General features: G+C 36.0%; 3 protein-coding genes across 7 annotated transcripts; all 3 read right to left on the bottom strand.

Annotated features, from left to right (window-relative positions):
• Window positions 1-63: 63 nt before the first annotated feature.
• LOC103437292 (DNA replication complex GINS protein PSF3-like) lies at window positions 64-2687 on the bottom strand. Of its 2 annotated transcripts, XM_029101851.2 has the most exons (8): window positions 2496-2652; window positions 1722-1822; window positions 1558-1626; window positions 1375-1475; window positions 933-1025; window positions 709-818; window positions 418-557; window positions 64-293 (listed from the first exon to the last, which is right to left on the bottom strand). In XM_029101851.2, the coding sequence occupies exons 2-7, from the start codon at window positions 1764-1766 to the stop codon at window positions 445-447; spliced, it is 531 nt and encodes a 176-aa protein (XP_028957684.1). In that variant the 5' UTR covers window positions 1767-1822; window positions 2496-2652; the 3' UTR covers window positions 64-293; window positions 418-444. The 2 variants fall into 2 exon arrangements, with proteins under 2 accessions (XP_028957684.1, XP_008373995.2); XM_008375773.4 differs by lacking the exon at window positions 709-818 and having other exon boundaries at window positions 2496-2687.
• A 1530-nt stretch (window positions 2688-4217) lies between these two features.
• LOC103437277 (GDSL esterase/lipase CPRD49) lies at window positions 4218-7647 on the bottom strand. 2 transcript variants are annotated; one of them, XM_008375762.4, is made up of 6 exons: window positions 7089-7647; window positions 6876-6953; window positions 6206-6346; window positions 5712-5788; window positions 5471-5620; window positions 4218-4762 (listed from the first exon to the last, which is right to left on the bottom strand). In XM_008375762.4, exons 1-6 carry the CDS (start codon window positions 7197-7199, stop codon window positions 4549-4551), a joined length of 771 nt encoding a protein of 256 aa, XP_008373984.1. In that variant the 5' UTR covers window positions 7200-7647; the 3' UTR covers window positions 4218-4548. The 2 variants fall into 2 exon arrangements, with proteins under 2 accessions (XP_008373984.1, XP_008373975.1); XM_008375753.4 differs by having other exon boundaries at window positions 5471-5623; window positions 7089-7426.
• A 2266-nt stretch (window positions 7648-9913) lies between these two features.
• Window positions 9914-15167, bottom strand: LOC103437264 (putative ABC1 protein At2g40090). 3 transcript variants are annotated; one of them, XR_001790485.3, is made up of 14 exons: window positions 14941-15167; window positions 14579-14733; window positions 14362-14487; window positions 14160-14255; window positions 13924-14024; window positions 13743-13779; window positions 13229-13447; window positions 12654-12765; window positions 12146-12237; window positions 11878-12057; window positions 11540-11653; window positions 10846-11224; window positions 10425-10519; window positions 9914-9970 (listed from the first exon to the last, which is right to left on the bottom strand). XR_001790485.3 is itself a non-coding variant. In XM_008375739.4 (12 exons), exons 1-12 carry the CDS (start codon window positions 15122-15124, stop codon window positions 11018-11020), a joined length of 1623 nt encoding a protein of 540 aa, XP_008373961.2. In that variant the 5' UTR covers window positions 15125-15167; the 3' UTR covers window positions 10576-11017. The 3 variants fall into 3 exon arrangements, 1 of the variants encoding a protein (XP_008373961.2); XR_011579598.1 differs by lacking the exon at window positions 9914-9970 and having other exon boundaries at window positions 9977-10519; XM_008375739.4 differs by lacking the exons at window positions 9914-9970; window positions 10425-10519 and having other exon boundaries at window positions 10576-11224.
• Between the last annotated feature and the right edge of the window lie 7306 nt (window positions 15168-22473).

Raw genomic sequence — 22473 nt, 5'->3', positions numbered from 1 at the left:
TAAATTGATAAAAACATGACATATAAGTAAGCTCGAACACAATCCATTTCTACCCGTCGTGAGTTAGGGACCGCGAAATAAACTTCATAATTTATAAAATGGTGTTTGGAGAACACTATAAGAACTGATACATTTCGGGAAAAATTACAAACTGAGGTAACGATTCAGAAAAAGATGGATCGACTAGTCAGTTGATTTCCTCTTCCTCCCAAGAACAGAAGCTCTTTCGAATCGGGGGCCGCCGATCCGCCACTTCTTGAAGGCTGCCATTGAGGATTGAGCCGCCTCATACACTGCAATTGTAATTTGTAAACACATTCTGTGTCAAACAGACTAAAGAGATACACATAGGTCAAGCGTTCGATTCCCTCCGGCGTAACCCAAAAAAAAGAAAAACAAATGTAATATAAATCTTACAGTTGGTTTCTTCTTTTGTTAAGAAACTCAACAATTTCGAAGGTGCCGTAAATGCTGCATTATGTGCCTTTGCCAGTATTTGCTGGTACCTGGTTCTGAATGCAGATAATAGGAAAGATCCCATGTCTCTGTCACCAATCCTGTCCATCCAAATGATTGCACAAAATAAAGAAAATATTAGTCACATTTACCAGTGATGTTCTAATCTAATCTAAATTACGGGAGTTTTAATTTCATGACCGGAAATTTTTTTAATAGCATGAACACACAATGTTGGAGAAACTGGATTACTTGCGGAATTATTTTCTCTTTCAGATTGACGAAGAACCAGATCATGACAAGTTACTGTGAAAACAAGTTTATCCATGGGAGTCCTTGTCATGTACCATTTTCTCAACCCTCTACCACATTAAGAGTGATTTTTATTAAAAATGTGCCTATTAGAAGATAAATTACATCAAGAGAACATACCGATTGAATTATGTATACAGGAAATCAGTAGGAGAGAGACTCACAATGGTGCTATCTTGCATCCAAATTCATAGAAGTATAGACATCGAGATCTCAAATCTACTGCTGCACCATCAGCCCCAAGTTCCAGCTTTGTTCTGATAAAAAAAAATGTACAAGTGTTAGATATATAGCTATCGCTAGTTTTGAACTTGAATCACGTGAGTTGTTCTTCATGCTTTCCTAAAATTACACATCCCACAGAATGGCAGCAATTGTAATTGGTCAGTGGCAACTAAGCACATTCAAAGATATGACGAATAAACATAATATCTTGTATACCACAGACAAGAAATGTACGGATATCAGATTTCGAGCCTGAGAACAAAATGAATCTCCATGACCATGGCCAGAAACTGTTGAATGAACCAAACTGGCCATTAAACTCAGCCCAAACCAAATTGGCCATTTAAAAATGTTAAACGAACTTATAATATGATATCATACCTGTGATTGAAACAGGCAGGAACCTTCATCTTTACTACTTGTTTGAGGTGTAACTCATAAGCAAGCCATAAAGGCAGCTCTACCTTTGAACCGGCTTCAACCTGAAATACAAACCCAAGAAGATATAAGAGCACATCCTTTTCACCAAAGGCTATCCGCTCCAAACCCACTCTGATCACTTACATAATCAGTTTCAGCACTAGGATCAATCTCCACACCATTTACTGCTTTATGGAAAACAACCGGGACGAGCTGCTTGGAAACAGAAATAATGCTTAGAATACAGATTTAAATAAATGTAGCAGATGCACTTTAGATTTCAAGGATACGAAGAGACGGGAAGTAACCTGTTGCTCCATAATAATATCATCAATGTCATAGTAGTTAGCCATATTCAGGAAAGATCCCACTTTCCTTGTAACGTCCCCTGCTTCTCCAAAACAGATTCCTGAAGCAACAAAGACCAATTTCAAAAACCTTACTAATTGAACCTTCCAATCTTATCATCTCTCGAGCCACCAAAACCCAAAATGACAAACAAATCATAGGCATAAAATTGTCACATTCTTGTTTAATAAACGATCTTTGACTTTGCAAAAGCATAAATCTTTGAACCATCTGAACCGCTCCGGAATAGGATTTCCCATATTCCAGTGACATAAGTACTTGGGATGTATTTGAAAACCAAAATTTGGGGTTAGAATGCCTATTTGGGTTCTACAGATATATTGAGCCAACAGATTCAAGATTTCCTATTTCAACAATTGCCAAAGCGAGAGGATTCCAGATACCAACAAGTTATGAACTCTCTGAAGCATTTTGACAAACACGTTGCAGGCAACAAACCCATCTTATTGATTTCATGGAAGAAGTACAGATAATTTAGGAAAAGACAGAAAATTCTGAAAAAAGAAACGAAACCCACAAACACCCAGTTGGTCGAAAATATAAATCCAACTAACACTAGCTTCAAAAGCAAGAATCAGATCAGGCCAACCATGAATCTACAGCTTCACATAGCGAGACAAAAATTCGGAAATAAAATGATCTAAAATCCAATAAAAACAAGAGCATAATTCGCAGCGGAATTAAAGAATAGAGTTAGAAATACTAGTATTTACCTGGGTTGTTGTTTCGCTCTCTGTTTCAGGGGTGAAATCTGAGGCCGATGAGAGAGAGAGAGAGAGAGAGAGAGAGAGAGATTAAACAAAACGGGAGGGAAGAAGACGATCCAAAAAATAAAAAGGAGGGAAACTAAAAAATATTGAGAGATGAAATGCTCCAGTGTGATGCGGTGTACCATTATGTAGAATGTTCATTAATGAGATGGCTTTAACTTTTAAATGACCACGTGTCTCGTCATAGACATTACCATTTTATCATCTAGTCTCTTGGCATCAGAGATTTTTAGTTGTGACGGAAATACAGATAGTGTACCATCACAATTTTTTACACAAGTGGTGAAATTTTTTAATTTTTAAGTTATTAACCTTTTAACACACATAATCTATCATTTATATAGGGACACATAATGTACCATCTCGTGTGGAAAAATCTCTCTCTTGGCACACGTAGCGCAAATTGACCTTTTTTATGTTAAACTAAAAATGATTTTTTAATTTTTTTTTCAATAAAAACATATAAAATAACAAACATAACAAGTGGGTTTGTGCCACTTAGTATTACGGTCTGGTGATATTCTTCTTCACTTGTAAATAAGATGTCTTAAGTTCGAATCTTGTGGATGGCGAATTCAATATCAAATTAGGTTGCCCATTATATTGTTTAGCCGAACTCCTATCTCCTCTTAGAGTAAAATATATATGTTAAATGTTTCACCATTTCTGCCCTCTCTCTTTTTGATAAAATAAGGGATTAAACATCCAAACAAAATTAAGAAACAACATTGAGCGAAAAAAAAAAACTATAAAACAACATGGTAACAGAAAAACCGAGCCTTGGAGATATTAGGCAGAAATGACGAATTCAGTACCAAATTAGATTGCCCATTGTATTGTTTAGCCGAACTCCTATCTTCCCTTAGTGTAAAATATATATGTTAAATGTTTCACCATTTCTGTCCTCTCTCTTTTTGATAAAATAAGGGATTAAACATCCAAACAAAATTAAGATGAAATAAGGGATTAAACATCCAAACAAAATTAAGATAAAATAAGGGATTAAACATAAAAATAAAAAAACTATAAAACAACATGATAACAGAAAAACCGAGCCTTGGAGATTCCTAAGCAATCATCCATCAACACCATTCCAATCCACATAGGAGGATCATGAAAATGCAACCCCAGATCCATAAAGCTTCAGCTGACCCATCGTATTTTTGCAGCTGCTCAAAATTGTATGGAGAGGTGAAAATCATGTGCCATATTTTGCTTAATCAAGTTGACCGCACCCACTTAATCCATCTAAATAATAAGTCTAAAGACACCTTTGTCCAAAGTGAGCTTAAGGCCAAACTACAAACTCCAAATCTTTGCCTTAATAACTTGTTCCTACCCAAATTAGCAGAAAATTCCCCCAACCATCAACATTAATGGCACGTTTACGTAACGGTAATGAAAATAAGATGAATTGAATTGAGGAGGAATTGGAATGAGGAGAAGTCAGAATCGGAATTCAATTCCACATTCTGATTATTACGGATACGTAAACACGCCCTAAGCTCTCACCATCCAATATCGGGAGGCTCCCAAGCAAGAAAGATATGAATTCTAGTAAACTTTATAGAGATTATGTATATTTTCCGAAATTTATTTATTTAGACTCCATTTTCTAAAAAACACAAATGAAATTAGGTTTTTGTTTTAATTTTCATGATTGAGTTTTAAATAAATCTTTTGGGCTATTTATATTAACTTCACAATGCTTCAACAAAAGAAGTTATAACAAAGTATTCACCAGTGGTTCCAATACCTCAATATAATTACCAATGTGCATAAAATACTTCAACCCCTCCTTTATTTTCGGCTTTCATTACATACTTCAACCTTCGATGGCAGAGCTCCACCATGGGAACGCCGGTGAAACACGATTCCGCAAGGGTAGTGATTTTCGCACTTCCTTTGTGTCCTTCTGCCTCCACTTGTTGCTGTCAATTGATTCTAAAGGCTAGAGGAAAAAGAAAGAGTGCGGAAATCATTCCCCTTCAGCGAACTAGTCCCACTGAATCTCCCTGTAATAAGTCCAGCTGGAAGGATTTAACGTTGTCTTTCCGTCAGCAGCAACGAGATCATCCGGTGAATCCTCTGAAAATTCTATCGGCATTGATTTCCAGTGCAAACTTGGCTTCCAGTCAGCTTCTCTCAGTACCTTGAGTATCTCTTCCACCACTACTTTGCTCCCTTCTGCTGAAAAATGAATCCCGTCTCTGGAAAAAGATAAGCGGAGATACGTTAAAAAAATTAAGAGAGATTTATTTCAAAGCTAAACTACTTTAATGGCGGGGTTCAGTATAAAGATGCAGAATGACACCGTACTCTCCTCCGGGAAAAAGCGGAAGGAATACATCTCAAAGAGATATCTGAACGGTGATCATGGTATTTCATCGCTACTTTGAATTGGTTCGTAACGACTACCATATGACAAAAATCATCTAGACATTTACTCGCGATGGATGGAGGATGGAAACCCTATCTGAGGAGAGGATATTAAGTGTTTTCTTCCCGAATGTATGGATTTGTTAGTGTATGAGCTATTAACTGAAAAAACAAAATCTTCACAACTGAATCAACCAAGGGCTTGAATACGTGTGCTGAAAAGCAAACATGTAGCAAGAATGCAAGATGCATGAATGTGTAAATTTGTAATAGCAAATCAACCGTACAGGTTATGGCTAATCGTCTATATAAATCATCGCTCCATTACATATTACATATATGACCATACTAGCTAAAATATTATACGCAAGGTATATCAGGGGACTAAGCAATTGATGATTCAGAAGTATATATATAACTTATCCAGTACATGAGGACGCTAAGATATTAGGCAGGGAAAATTGATGATTTAAAGCAAATGATACAAATGTCAAAACAGATAACAAAAATGAGAGAGCGAAAGGGCCAAGTTAACATACGTAAAACAAGCATTTCTCCAGTCATCTTTTCTCTGACATGCAGTGAAAAGATCAACAAATGGGACATTGATTTCCTGGCACAGCTTTATACAAGCTTCTGAATACTGTTGGCATAACTCGTTGGTTCTTATAATCTCACTGAAAATCCCGCTGCTTTTAAAGAGGAGAAAAATGATATGAGGGACACTGCCATAGACATATGATAAGGTTAACTATAAACACAAGAGTTGCATCTGAGTACCTTGAGCTTCCATTAATTAAGGTCTCATTCACTGGAGGACAACTAAGAAAGATGATCCGCGTTGAATCTGAAAGGCTCTGGTTATCAAATATACCGTGTTAGAATGCATCAATATTTTCACTTAGATATGCAAGCACATTATTCTTTTGTTTGAGGATGACCCTACAGGAAACACATATGCAACAAAACCAGAATCGAATTACTGCAACCACATAAAAGATACATGATTCTGGATAATTATCGTTCTCAAGTGTTCAAAAATCGACCCCTATTGTTTCCTGAAAACAAATTTGGCTACTTGTTTAAGCTTCCATTCGCATTAGAGACTTGTGATATGCTAAATAAACGGTTGATTCCGTTATGTCTACTTCCGAACAATGCAAACAACAATTTCGGTGGAGCCTAGGAAAAACAATAGATGCCGAAATGGAATTCATGTAACAGATGGTTCAGAAATTCAAAGGCATGTATCTTAACATAGATGAAGAAACTACCTTCAGATGAATTGCAATCTTTCTCATGTTCTCGACGTATTCAGGAAGCGGGACATGAGGGCCAAGGCCGGATGGATGAGGCCCCATAGAATCATTACCACCAAAATAAACTATCACCAAAGAAGGTTTTACAGCGGCATCCTATAACAAAAACACAAATGCAACATTGGAGTCAGACCACCGTGTACTTTATTGAAGCATAAATATTTGACCCAAAAAAATGCCTAAATGAAAGTATAAACAAATAAAATATCTAAGTTTGCAATCTTATAATATTAACGCCCAAAAACATGCCATTTATTAAGGAATAAGAGTACAAACAAGCAATATAATCTTCGACACACATGTTCCTTTTTACGAGACGGTATTCTAAATTACTTTAATATAAAGAGAATGAGATAATCTACTCCTCAACACAAACAAACCCATCTCTTGTTTCTCTTTAACAAAGATTTTTGTTGGTTTACCATATTCTCGAAAGGTAGCGATTTTCGCACTCCAAGTTTAACCGTGTACACTCCAAATCGAATATTTTAAAAATCTTTCTCTGCAGTAGCACTCACAACGAGTGGAGGGACTAAAAAGGCGGGTTCAAATCACTAAATTACTTTTCCTTGACAAACACATACAGAAAAGACAAGCAACTTCTCAGCTAAAAAAGCATAATTACCTTGGGAAAGACTTGATCAAGGACATTTACAGCACGCCGTGAATTCCAACCAAAGTAACCACGCACCAATATGTCTGCCTACAAAAAATCACAAACCCAATCAGCAAAATGAACCCAAAGATTGCAACTTTAGACTTGTTTCTTGATTTTCGCAGCGAAAAATGACGACCCAAATTAGAACAAAAAAGGTGGGGAGAGTGAGAGAGACAGAACTCTACGAGAGTAGATATCGGCAAGAATTGCGCCCCAACCGCCGACGTCGTAGCTCATCTGAACAATGGAGGATCCGAACAGAACAAACAAGGGCCTTGCCGGTCCGACCATCTCTCTCCCTCTCTCTAAAAGCACGGGAATGTACGAGGAGGGAGAAGAGGAGGAAGAATACGAGGAATTGGTAGGAAGAGTAAAGAGCAGGAGGAGGACTAGGACGACCTCGGAGTTTACTCTGAAATAGTTTGGTTTGGTGGGCAGCTGGGTGCAAGCAAATGATGTTATGTAATTAGTGGGTTGTCGCAATCAATGTTCCTCGTAATTTTGTTTTTTATTTGGGGTTGTACTGTTCGTATATAAAAGGAGTAACGACATGATGAGTCATGACAAAACCGTTATGGTAATTACGTTGTGGGGAGGAACGGAGTTACAACCAAAGAAAGAGAAACAAGGTTAATTCCGTCAGGCCATCTCCCGTCATGGAAGGCTATACATAGCCCTTGGTTAATTCCGTTAGGTCATCTCCGGTCAAGACGCATCGATGAAGGCATCTTGGCTTCTCAAGACGGTGTTTCGTGTTGTTCCCCGATGTTGTAATGAGGGTGCACATGTAGTGGGTGCTTATGTTTCCCAGGCTTGGTTTGGTACTGAGATCATTCTGAAAAAAACTGGTATAAAAAAAAGCTCCTAGTTTTTTTTTTGTATTTGGTAAACATTCAGCTTCAGTTTTTTTTCACAGTTTTGGGTGAAAAAAAGCCAAAAACAAGAAGCTGCAAAACCCAACTTTGAAAAGCCGGCTTTTTTTCACATATGTTTTACATAAAAGTTCACCAAACACTATAATACTGTTTTTTTTTTTCAAAAACATTTTTACAAAAAAGTTTACCAAATACTCTACAACTTTATTTCACAGCCGCTTATTCTCACAACACAGCAGAAGCAGCTTTTTTTAAAATGAACTTTAACGAAAAGCACATGGTACTGTTCACTTTAACGAAAAACCACATTTTTACACTAAAAAATCAATCATTGTACTATTCACTTTACCCTTTATTTTATCCTTATCATTAAAACTCAAAGTTTTCAAGTCATTTTCATTAGTTTTCTTTTTTTTAAAGGACAGCAATACCAAACCAACCCAAGGAAGGTGCTAGGTATCAATGGGATCGTTTCGAACCCAGTTAGGTATCCAATGTATTGGCCGCTAAGGTGGGTGGCGATGTTCGACTTTGATTACATTTAAATATATATCTTGTGATAAAAAAAGAAGACAATATTGTAGAATTATATTTTTCATCCGACTAAATCTTTAGTTTGGAATGTACGCGTTGGAGCCTGTCGAGGGGCTTGAGGGCTTGGTATAGGTATCCAACCTTTGGCTAAATTTAAGCCTGATTCTTTTTAGCATACTTATTTTGACTCTTGATCGGAGATGGATTTTGTATAAACTTGGACTAAAAGGAGCCTATATACTTGTTAAAAAAGTACTTAAAGTATTTTACAACCGATATACACTTCTAGCTCTTTTTAAAGAGTACCAAATAATTAAGTCTATAGTTTTAAATTAAAAAGTTTCAACTCAAGCTCTCCCTCCCTAATATTTTCCCGTTATTGTTTTTAGCGTAGTTTTCTCACGAAAATAATTGACTAGTATTCACATTATGCCACAAAATTATAGAAATGGAAGATAGTTCCCTCATATGACACTTGTTTATTTGCCCATACAAGTCACTTTCCCTCTCCAAATCACTGCCCCTCACATGAAGGTTAGGCAAAAGACTTAATTATTTGCCCATACAAGTCACTTTCCCTCTCCAAATCACTGCCCCATCCTTGTTACATACATTCTCCTCGACCGACTTTTATAAAAAAGAACTACACAAACCTCAAAATAGAGCATTGCAAACAACACAAACTTGCATTATTAAGATGAAAGCTTCTCATTGTTTGCTAATTAGTGTGTTAATATGATTTCACCTATTTTATTATTTATAGAGGCAGGCCAACACTTTAGGATATAGCCTTTAACTAAATTAAAAAGTACTTTTAAAATAACTTAACGCACTTTTGATAAAAGTGTTTTTGAAACTAATCCTTAATAAAAATGCAAGTGAGTTTAGGAGAAACACTTCAAATGCTTCTGGCAAAAAGTATATAACTGATGTTTCTTCCAAAACGCACTTCAAATGTTTTTGAAACCTAAAGGCACTTCTACCTATAACCCTTCCAGTCATTTTAAAAACACTTATGAGCCCATACTTTTTTAGAAAGTGCTTTTAAGAGCCAGAACACATTCAATAGCGATTTTAGTTGTCAAAAAATGCTTATAGTTAGAAGAAATCTCATAACAATGAAAAATAAAAGCAATCTGACGTAGGTACGTAAAAGAAGGTGAAGCTGGTAAATACCAAATAGGCCACCAAACTTGGCCGACCATCCAGCCCTTCCCATTTATGACTTGTTTCATCTTCTTTACTATCATCTGTTTTTTTTATGGGGACTTGGGTATCTAGTTGTAATATTCAATTTCAAACAAATACCAACTATCAACCAAACAAAGATTTCAATACCCAACGTACGATATCTACCAAGCACTGACCTTGTACTTCTCTGCTAGGGAAATCATAAATGTTAGACGGAAACAACCAGGGTCCGAATTGGAAATCGTAGGAATGACTAAAAGCGCTTTCAAATACTGAAAAACCCTTCTAGCAGTGCCTGACATAAATAAGGAAAAGTGTTTCCTACCAAAGCAATTCCAACTGACCTAAGTATAGCATGGACCGATCAAAGTTGCGGTCGTTTTCTTTGGAGGTTACACTTCCATGGAAGGGTGAAGCAAAAGTGTGCACTTCTTGTTGCCAATGTTCACAATCCAAAAGGGTCTATAATTCACACTCAACCAAAAAATTTATAAGCAAAGAAAAGTAGCAATTGACAATAGTTTAGTTGAAGTTTAGTCGCTAGGACAACGATTGGAAACGATTGGAAAAGGGGGTAATAAGGCAATAACACCTACCGGAATTAATAAACCAACTACTATCAGAAGTGGCATTTATTCCCATCCATTCCCTATAGTTACCATTCCTAAATAACATGGACACTGCTGAAAATTAAATAAAACCAACCACTTATTCCAGCAATGGACATGGTCAATGTTAGGATGCGGACTGCTACTGTGCTAAGATCGGTCGCGTATGTGCGTTGATTCTGGCCGTTCCTGCTTTGTGGGCTCCACAGGCATGAATGACCAAGTTCGGCGCACACAGAGTCGACTGATCCTAGCATTGCCAAATCCAAGCACTACTCATATGCATGCTAGGCATTCAAGAGGCTTACCTCAGTCTGCAGCCAAACAACCCCTTTGCCATGGAGCCTTCGCATTTAAGAAGCATGTTGTGAAGCAAGGGATTTGGGCACACTGCATAGAACACCTGGTTCATGTGTGTTTTCGACAACCAGAATACGGATGAGGTCAAGATATAACTCATATGAGTAACTCAAGAAGCTTTATTATCCAAATAAGAATGTAATGTACAACTCATTTGTGAAAGAATCGGTTCAAAAGTTTAAAATCTCTCTGTGCATATAAGTTTGTAACTAATATCTCTAGCAAATAATCTGCTTCCGATATACAGTTCTCCCATCAAAGGGTTTCTAAACATAGATCAGATTCCAGAGGACATTGAGAATAATTACGTATAAAACGAAAAAGATACAATACAAATCATTTATTCCTTCTGTTGCGATAAAAAATCACCTGTCAATCCATTTTCAGAGACCCCGCTTGTAGATGAAGCGGCTTGATCTATGGAGACAAAGAATGTGTATGCCCATTTTTGGGTAATGAACAAAGAAGTAACCATAATTTCACCAAACTTTGGGTTTCCTGAGTTCGCAAGTCAAAGAAATTGTGTTTCTGCAGTATCTTCTCAGATTTCCCAAGATAAAGCTCTCCTTCCCCGTATAAGCCACAATGCTACTTGAATTGTAAAAAGTCGAACTTCTAATATGATTCTGTCTAACCAAGCACTCAACCAACGTAGGAAGGATCTCTTTTGTGATAGTTTTGCCTCAATGATGGCTTCAGAAGAAACCCTTCCAATGATCATGAATGTCTCAAGAGAAGGTACCTGCAACTGTTTGAGAAGCATTTCAGGTTCGAGCTCAAAAATTAAAAAATTTTAAAATAGAAAACAGCTCCCTTATGATAGATGCTTAAGTTAATTTTTCTGCAACAACTGAAATCTGACTCGCATAATTTGACAAATTTAAGATTACAAAGCTATATAGTTAAAACTCAATGGGTGCATGGTAAGGATGTTTGACATACAGCTTATGCAGAAGGCAAAAAATGCTACGTGTATTCAACAGCAGTATAAGAAAAACATGCTCATCTTACTATAACCAGGTTTTCAATGGTATCAGCAAAAGAAATAACAGCAAAGCAATACCAGAGCATTGCTAACTGATCGCAAACAATCATTTGTCTTCAGCATTAAAAGAATCTCGCGCGGCAACCTCCTCAAAAGCTGTGAGATTTGAGAAAAATACTGAGAAGCATACATCTGAAAATGAAACAGAGGGACATTCAAGCAGTGAGAGAAGTAAAGTATGATTATATACCAACAACATCAATCACATAACAAAAGAACTTAATTGCAAGTGCAACGCTCCAAAGTAAGTCGCTTTTGGTCAGTGAAAAAAGTCCCAATACACAAAAGAACTTATCAGCAACACAGTAACAGCATATAAATCAGGCAAAAGCTCTTATATAACTGCAAGAGCTCACCTGCAGTTCGGAACGGTCGCTTTCAGTGCCTTGTATAATCAAATGATCAATGGCTGGGTCAATGACCCTATCCCAAGGCCTCATGGTAAGAATCCCTGCAAATAATGCATACAAGTCCTCTCCAGCACCTAATTTTGCACTATATTCTTTTATTGCATTGGCATCAGAAAAAATCAATGCCTGCAACAATCATAATAACTTAGAGAATGCAGCAAAGTAAGTTGCTACAATATGGAAGAAAACTAACTCAAGAAAAGCAATGGTGTACCTTCCATAGTGCAGCATAGTTAGTTCTGGTCTCGGAGTCAAGAACTTTATACAGACCATGGTCTAGAAGTATCAATTGTGGTTCTTTCTTTCCTGTACATGAGAAGTCAGGGAAAATAATTAAGTGAGTCTTGAAGGTCTGCATATATTGTGCTTTACTATTACGACCACAAGTACACAGCAACTTGTGGCACCTTATGCACAACAGTGAGTCTTGAAGACCCCAAATATGATTGAGAAATACACAAATATACTACCAAACAGTTTATCAGCAGCATTACAATCATCCTTGTGACCCACAAGCATAGCATGATAAGATATCATGAAGATGACCGGCCAACTAGCTCTCAAACAAATGGAGTTGAATATCATAATACCATAGAACTAGGTCATGGTTTACTTCTAGTTGTGGTTACCATAGAAAGCAAAGTACTATAAAAATTCTCAAATGATAGCCACTACTATAAAAATTCTCAAATGATAGCCTCTACAACAAAGTAGTTTCTCACCTAGAAAGCTCTTTCCACTACCAGGCCGAGGACGAACTAACAAGTTGGCAGCATGGGGGTCACAATGCACAAACCCGTGTTTGAACATCATTTCTGCAAAAGATTCACTAACCTGCAAAAAGTACATCCAATCTTACTTCTTTTTTTCTCGCTAAATTACACATCTTTATAAGGGAGGGGAGATGAAGCATAAGTTATTTTCCTTTTTGTGGTCCATTGTTTGATATCCTTAACACGTAAACAAATAATGAATCACACAAGGGAACAGGCATCCAAAACCAGCCTTTGTGGACAGTCTATGTTTTAGCCGCAACCTTAAACCATAGACCCAAAGTTGTGGTTCCAATGTCCTAAAATCTTAATTCATTTGCAGTCAAATCAATATGCAGTCTATTCTCAAAAATAAAATAAAATCAGTATGCAGTCATATTACGGACCTACTTCTGTGGTCAACTTATGGTCAATGGGATTGTTTAGAAGAAAGAGTATGTAGTTTTAAATGGGCAATCAGTATTTTTACAACATGATTGTCTAACATAGATTGTAAAAACATGACATGTAACTCATGGACTTACTAGCCTTGCAACTTCATCAGGGCGCATTCCGAGTCTTTTGATGGTCTTCACATCATTTACTTGTGCACCATCTATGTATTCCATGGTCAATAACTTTGAGGTACTTAAACTCCAATACACCTTTGGCGCATATACATAAGCTGCAATATGAGGAGAGAACTTCTGAAAGTTTTCCAAGCATTTCTCACTGTTCTTGGCCTCGTTTATAAAATCCAGTTCCTGATTTCCACAATCACATGCAAACAAATGACAACACATCTATTGAAAGTTGAAACTACTACGCAGCACATATTTGTATGATAGAGAATTATTACACGCGTCAAGCTAAGGTCCAAACTCCACGTGTTTTTCTATCGCTACAGTGGCATATAAGGAAGGAAACAAACATTTTGTGCCAAAAAGAATTTATGGACATATAAAAGTTACTAATAGACAATTAGACATATTGTAGACGTATATTTCTACAAGGTTATGAAGAAGCCAATCAAGGGTTAGAGAAATTGAAACAAATTACCTTGGGTAAACTTTCCCGCATCTCCTCAATCAACCACCTGTTCATGAAAGCAAGAATGAAAATACAGCAATTAGTACCATAACATATCTGCTTGTCAGTAAGATTAGCATGGTGTTCATTATCTTGTCAACTAGTAACTAGACAAGAAAATAAACAGGTACAACAGGTTTCCTAGAACTACCTGTAATCAAAAGAAGGAAAAATCTGGTGCAGGGTGTTCACAATAAAGTTCACAGTAGCACAGTCCGCAGCTGCAGTATCTGTCATGTGAGTGTGCTGAACCTGAAAATTGAAAATTATTTGGGCCAAGAAAGAAAATTCTGATAAGAAAGATGCATGTTTTAAAAGTTGAATAAATCCAAACGACTACTTGATTGCACCTAGCAGTAAAACCCTTATAAAATTGACAACGGTGACCTTCACAGCCACTTTTTCGCCATTGTGATCGCGAGCAATATGGACTTGTGCAAGGGAAGCACTTGCTATTGGAACAGGATCAAATTCAGAAAATATCTGCATTCATCAAAGAAAATAATGATCAAAACCTATAAGTAAGCTAATAAAATATCGAGCATTTGCGAGAGCTTAATCATAAACCCCTACAACCAATATCACATACTTTATCGGGACTATCTCCGAGCTCTTTTTTGATGACTTCATGCACTTGTTCGTACGAAGAAACCGGACATTTGTTCAACATGGACTCCCTCATTGTCTGGACATACTCTTGAGGTACCAAGTATTCCTGTATAAAATCGAATTAACGAAAAAATAATCAGCTCCCATACTCTTCCGAATTCTGATTGATCATTTCAAATTTGAATTCGAAAGCTTACCAGCTGCCCGAGATGCTGACCGAGCTTGATATATATTCCTCCATTTTTGAAACACAATTCTTGAAGTTTAAGCGCAGACCTGAGGTGAACTTCATGCTTAGCTTTTTCCCTCTCATTGCTTCCTTCAGGAAGCCCCAACAGTGAGTACTCATAATCTGATTACATACAAGCAATTTCGGAACTCCATTAGAATCGAATTTTCACTTAAATTTAACAAATCGGATTAATTAAGCTAAAGCTGAGTTATTAATGCTCGATTGAATGATTTCAACTTCGAAACGGCGACGTATTGTAAGCCCTAAACCCTAGAATTGACATTGCTTGGAGAAAACGCAGAGGTTATGAGGCGGAGTGGGACTTACCGAAGGCGATGGCAGCGGCTGTCACGGCGCCGCGAACAAGGCGTGGGGGAACAGTGCTGTAGAGCTTGTAAGTCATGGCGGGGTCGTCGGAGGTGGCGACATCCGCCGCCGCCGCACCGCCGCCGATGAGGGCGGTCGCCGACAGCGCGAGCTTCGTGGCTCTCCATAAGGATCGCGTGGCCATGTTTTTGGCATAGGCGCGTTGCCAGAAAAGAGCCAAAGGTGCGAGGGAAACCAATAAATAGGTGGTACGCAACGGTGACGTTTCGATGTCTTTCTAAAGTCTTAATTTTTTATTATTTTATTGGTTTGATAAAGCAGTTAATTAAATGGAGTGGTACGGTCTAGTGATATTCTTTTTTACTTATAAGTGAGAGGTTTTAGGTTTGATTCTCTCAAAGGCGAATTTGAACCATACTATTGCAGGCTCATTGTGAAGCTAAACCCACCTCATCTCTTTAGTGTAGATAATATCGTTTGTTAAAAAAAAAATAGAGCTATTGGATTGGGCCGGTTTGCTTTGACATAATCCGAAGTTAGTGGGCTGGGTTGGTTGACTTTGGGGTTTTTAAGGGTCTATTTGGGCTGGGCTTGGTTCATTTTGTCTAAATACTTCTTTTCTTCTCTTCCATTTTTTCCCCAATTTATAGACACAACTAGTGAAATTCTCAAAGCTAATAAACAAAGGAAAACTAATGAAAAGGGCTTGAAAAGTTTGAGTTTTAATGATAAGGACAAAATAAAGGGTAAAGTGAATAGTACCAGGATTGACTTTTTAGTGTAAAAATATGGTTTTTCGTTAAAGTGAACAGTACCGGGAGCTTTTCGTTAAAGTTCCCAAGAAACAATGATGTTAGACTGGCCAATTTATTGGTAAAATATGTTTCCCAAATGATGCTTCAGTGTATATGTGAACTCATTTAATATTAGTAATATATATCGTTTAAACTGCACTTAAGTTAAATCAATTAAACATTATCACGTTATTTGATGAATAAATTTATCATCTATATAACATTACACTTTCTTCTAAATTATGCTTAGTTTTGCTTTAAAGTGTGATGAGATACGATTATCTGGTCGGACAAGGCTCCTCCTTGTTAGTTTTTTTTTTTTTTTTGGCCAAAAGCTCCTCGTTAGTTGGATGAGTCTTTGTTGTTCTCGCTTGTTGAAAGAACAATACAAAATTACATACAGTCCATTATTGGGAATTTAATTAATTTGAAAACACCTTCCCTAGAAAATTATTGCGTTTGCGCAGTCATCGTACTGTCTTTGTGAATGACAAAAGGGCATGACAAGGCCAGCCAGGTTCGTCTTTTCCAAAATCTTATCTTTTCCATTATATTTTAAAAATAGTAATTTTGGAAAAATAATTAAAATTTAGACTCTATATAGAATTATAGCAACTTTTTTAAGTTTATAATAACTCAGAGGGGGCCCTTTTTTGGGGGGGGGGGATGCAGTTGCATAGGGCTCTAAATTTGAAAGGGCTCCTAAAATTTTTGTCATCTAATGTTATGTAATGATGCTATATATTTAGAAAATTATTTTTGTTAGTATTTTAAAATCTCATTATGCATTCCTTATAAGAGTAAATTTTTTTCATTTCTAAATATAAAAGGGTAATGCTAGGGAGACTAAATTTGTGAACTAAATGATGAGTCACCAATAGGAAATAATCATGTTTATCAATCATTAAATAATAATCCAATTATCAACTTATATGTCATTTAATTTACAAAATTTTGTCTACAAATTTAGTATCATTAGCATCTCACTCAATATAAAAATTTATAGTGCAATGAGATATTCTGATTGTCAATAATAACATCCTAAAAAATGATAGTTTTCCAATTTTATTATATTATATATTCAAGTGAACTTTAAAGTTAGAGTTTTGAGTTTTTTTTTTTCATGTTTGGTTGTTTAAGATTGAACTGCTTTTGATTATCTAGTGAAGGTTATGTTTGTAGCTTTTTTACTTATAATTAATGACATTTGTAAACTTGTAATCGGTGAGTGCTAAAGTTTATTTTGATTTAAGTGATTGTTTTCTAACATCAATACATTGTTTTACTTTTTTTAATACTATCTTAAGCAGTGGCCTTTTAAATAATTTCGCACAAGGCCTCCGAAATCTCAGAAATAGCCTTGTGATAACCATAACCCAAAGTAAAAACAAAATTACAATTAGAATTCGGTGTCAATTTGAAGAATTCATCTCTATGTTTGCAGACGTAGCAAAACACACTTGCAATAGCAGGCCAACCCTCCCCTTTAGCTGCTCATAGCTCTTCTTCATGGCAGGGAACCCATGGACAGGCTCGAGCACAGAGACCACGCGAGCCAATTGCAGAGCACGGTGGGATGTAGACATTGACGACCAAGAAGAGGAAAATGACAGTGTCAAAGAACAAAGGAAAACTAATCTTTAATTTTAGAGAAGGAGACAAAGCTTAGAGGTGTAGATAGAGGAGGTGATCTTCATTTTCATTTTAATTAGGAAACGTCATTTTTAAGGATAAATTAATACTTTTCTATCAACTTTTAGTTATATGACTATAATTATATATAGTTACAAATTTTGATTATTTTTTCAAATTTCTCTTTAAAAATACAAAAAGTTCATATAATTGCATAGCATGCCACACATTTTCATTGTTTGTTAATTGTACGAGTATACAGTTACTTAATGTTATGTTAAGAGAAACTTACATATGTATTCATACTATTAACATAAAGAGAAACTGTAGCAATTGTCTCTCAAGGTTTAGCCTAATTGGAGTAATAGTCCATCAACTAAAATTTCATGATCATTTGTCCCTTAACTCATCAAAACGTGTAGCTATGTTCGTTTTAGTCAACTTCGTCAAAATTATGTTAAATAAGTTATGTTGAAATGATCATTGCTACAATTGAGTTAAAGTTAAAGGATCATTACTCCAATAGGGTTAAAATTGAAGTACCATTTCTCCAATTAGATTAAATTTGAGAGACTATTACTACAATTTATTATGATATAAAACGTCACAATACCAGTATTTTTTATTTATAAATTGCTAGTCTATAGAGATTGTATTTCAATGAGTCATGCACGTTCATAACCATGCTCAGAATCCATGTCCCATGCGTGTCAATGCCATGACCTCTTCCATAATAAATTAACAACAAATGTTTGAAGAAGAGAAGTTAAATTGTGTGACAATTCATCCACATCACCTACCTTGCTTTCCAGACGGTTTCTAATATTAATCAATTTATGCCGCGTGCTGTACGCCGTATGCGCATAAATACATGCCCATCTTTGTTCCCTTCAATACTAAGTGAAGGGCAACACTTATCCTTCCAGGGGGAGGCAATGTTCCTTTGTACTTTTCCTTCCTTTTCTGTTGCGTGTTTATACACATTTCCGAGTTTGGTACGTGTTGGATGACACACACATGATAAGGACTTGCATAAAACAACGATGTGTATTCAGTTTTTCTCTATGACGTTGTATGTTTGATTTTTTAACACAACCACATAAATCAACGATTTGACATTCAGCCACAGAACTATGAATGACCGATGCTTGTATCACTACATATGCTGTTCTAAAAATTATTGCATAGGGCCTAGGCGCTTGTTGGATGAGACACACAATAGATAAGGATTTACATAAAACGACGATGTGTATTTAATTTTTCTATGTGACGTTGTAGGTTTGATTTTTTAACGCAACCACTTAAATTAATGATTGACATTTGGCCACAAAATTATGCACGACTGATACTTGTAACATTCCACATCGTCCAGGGGAGTGGATCCTATAAGCCTTATATGTATATTCTCATATCTAGCACAAGGCATTTTGAGAGTTTACTGGCTTCGGGTTCCATTGGAACTCCGAAGTTAAGCGAGTTCGCGCGAAAGCAATCCCATGATGGGTGACCCACTGAGAAGTTCCCAAAAACAAAATCGTGAGGGCGTGGTTGTGGCCCAAAGCGGACAATATCGTGCTATGATGAAGTTGAGCCTGAGATGTGGTGGGGGTCCCGGGCCGGGATGTGACATACTTGTATCACTAAATATAGTGTTTTAAAAGTTTGCGCTGTAATTTTAGGCGGCTGGCCACCATCCTGAACAATCCATAGGCGTTTGTAAATTAAGAAATGACATTTAGACCTGCATAGGCATCTGTCTAGGACGCGACTCTCACATGAACAAAAAATATATAATTTTCATTCGGCATTTTATTCTTTCAATAAATTGTAAGAGACTTGTTTAATACTTGGATGTACACTCATTATATGCTTGTTCCCCATGTTTTCAACATGTTCTAATACTTCATAGTCTATATGTCATTCAATTTTGTAATTTATATATCCCAATACAATATGTACTTTTTTAAGTATAAGTAGATATTTATTTATACATTATACAATAAATGTAATTATCCCAAAAATTTATTAGTATAAGTAGATTTTTTTTAAGTATAAGTAGACATTTATCCTAAAAATCTAAGCACTAGGCGCCTGAACGCTGCCCGACTAGCACATAGCGGTTTTTAGAATATAATCACAGTGTAAAAAGCCTAAAGAACCATACAATTGTGATTTGGCTAAGAATCTCAAGGCACCTAGCAAAGTCAATTTTACTGTTCTTGCTCATGGTATAATTTGTACGGTATCCCATGGCAATTGCCTGCGTTGTGATTTCTTGCGGAACAGTGTTGATCCTGTGATCTGTCCTGTCTCTCTCAATCTCATTCACCCGTTCATTGTAATTGTGGCAATACGATTCAATGTCCAATCTTATAGGTGGAAAGTTCCTCTTTTGTTTCATAGTGCTTAACCACGGAGTTTTTTGGAATCGGATTCCATGCGTTGTCCCACGCATTTTCATGAAATGTCAATGGAAAGGTTAAAAAGCGGTTATGTAACTAACAAGTAACAGCTCGATTGTACAACGAAAAAGTTCGACCAATGCCTAGGTGAGTCGCTCACGTGTGATGTTTTATCTCAAAATGAATCCGTAATGGATAGAGTATGGATAGAGTGGCTCGACCTATTACATAAAGAGTTTAATTTTGTATGTGCCGAACTTGCTCTAATACTGTAAAAACAGTTGAGGTTCAATTTCAAAACCAATTTATTATTAGTACTACAGTTAAGTTGTATTCATCTTCACTTGTAACGAGAGATTTTTTGTTCAAATCTTGTAATGACAGGTTCGATACTAACTTATTATTGCTAGACTATTGTGAAGCTTAGTTTAAAATTTTTGGGAGAGTAAAGGCGAGGTTTCTGAGAGAGGAGTCATAATGGAACCATAATTCGTGTTCGAAGCATACCCAATTCGGCTGCCATGATCAACACGAGTAACCTAGTGGCAAAATAGTAAATCAATTGTGCAACATCAAAAGGAAACTGGAGATGGCCAACTGTTGAGGAACATTTTCGTCAAAAATACTGTTAACGAATAGTGATTATAAAATTGAGTTTTAGTATATATAAAATGTGATTATATATCAAAAACACTGTTGGTGTACTAATTGAGTTGGAAGGATTAGTTCAACATTATAAATAACCTAAAATTAAATACAGAATAATGCGAAAATTTTAGTACAACCTTATAATTTAGCATTAGTTTCAACATCATAAACACTTGAAAATGCAAATAATATGAAAAACCTTTTAATTAAGCACCAAATGTCACAATACCACGCTGTTTTCACGGGCCTCTCATGATGTAGTTCTAGAATCACGGCCTTTGATTTTTTCTGACATTTGACTCATTAATTATAATTAACAAAAGGCGGCTCCAAATACAAATTTTGATCATTCACAATTCTAGTAATACTTGACTACTTCCAATTAGACACCAAGTTAAATATATCCTTCTTCTCAACGAACCCAAAAGACTTTTTTTTCTTTAAAAAGAGACTAGTCGGTGATTTTGTCACAGTAATTTATTATTATTTTTAAATAAGGAAGACTCGAAGAGACATTTCAACATTCATCGATTACCATCATGTGATTCATCAGTGCAATATATCATACCAAAATATGCCGTGTGGAATACAAACCTAGAATTCATCTTTAACTACTAAACCACCATGTGATGCCCAAGAGACTTGAATTTTATTAAATTAAGTAATGCTAGGTAGATCAAATTTTTTTAATCAAATTTGCAAACTAAATGATGTAGTTGTAGATAATTAGATTATGGTAATGCTAGGGAGACCAAATTTAGAGACTAAATTTGCAAACTAAATGATGTGTCACTAATAGGAATTAACACGTTTATCAACGTGCAACTAATAAATCAATCATCAACTTCTATGTCCTTTAGTTTTTAAAATTTTGTCTACAAATTTAGTCTCTCTAACATTACTTATTGGATTATTAATTAAACATTGATTAATACACATATTTCTTATTAATGACATATTATTTAATTTGTAATTTGATTTAAAATTTTTGATTTTTCTAACATTACTCTATTAAATTTGAACGAACTTTTTACGTATTTGACAAAAATAAAGATTGAGGCTGCTTTTGCTTAGTCCTCCAAGCAAAAGACAGATTTTGTTCAATTTTAATTCGCCTTATCACGTAAAAGGGGTTTGGTCTTATCCAAGTTTCACAGTTTTCACACATACACAGATTATATAATAATATATTCTGTGTAAATATAATCGCCATCCCATCTATGTCAAAAGGTAATGACGTAGATATATGGATTTCTTTTGACCATGTGGAAGCCGACTGCGCCGTGGGAGTGGAATCGGACGTGATTCCGCGCATCCAAAGGGTCTTGCGAGAAATGTTCTATCAGCTGGATAAGTGGATGTCGAGATAAAAAGTGCAAGAGTTCTTTTGCCATGGTTATGTTGTCGTTCGTATAAACTATTAACGTCCAATATTATCGAATTAACTTTGGAATGTACGTTAAATTAACGAATCTCTAGTTATTTACAATGTAACAATGTAAGTGTATATCTTTCACAAAACAAAATACATTTTTTCAACGGAGAAAAATTTGCATTCAACTTGTTTCATATCCTCCTCACCATGCATAAATTCTAACTTAAGAAACGACGGTAAGAAACAGTTTGTATGTAAGTTTTCTTCGTTTCAACACACCTAAACATCCAACTCTACTATAATTACATGTGATCGTGAATTTTAACAATGTTTTAACTCGTAATTTCCAGGTTTTGCGTACTTTCTGTGCCACATTACAAGCTAAGCCTTGGTTTTAGTTTTCATATTGCGTTTTGATGCAAAATATAGTTGGTTGATGATACACCCTGTTGTTTCATGTGATGAATCAAACTGACCGAAATCTCAAAAAAAATTCAAACCTCAAATACCAAAACAACGTCAAGTATTGGGAAGAACTTTTCTGCATGCGGTGAAACACCAGTTAACAAAAAGAACCTATAAATAGCACTCATGACTGAGGTCTTGTTTGGAAGAGTTTTTAAATTAACGGGTCGGGTTCAACCCGATCCAAACCCAATAAACCTCACCCCTTTACAGGTCT

This window comes from Malus domestica, chromosome 01, assembly GCF_042453785.1.
Source record: "Malus domestica chromosome 01, GDT2T_hap1".
In the NCBI taxonomy this organism is placed as follows: domain Eukaryota; kingdom Viridiplantae; phylum Streptophyta; class Magnoliopsida; order Rosales; family Rosaceae; genus Malus; species Malus domestica.
This window is presented reverse-complemented; position numbering and strand designations above follow the sequence as displayed.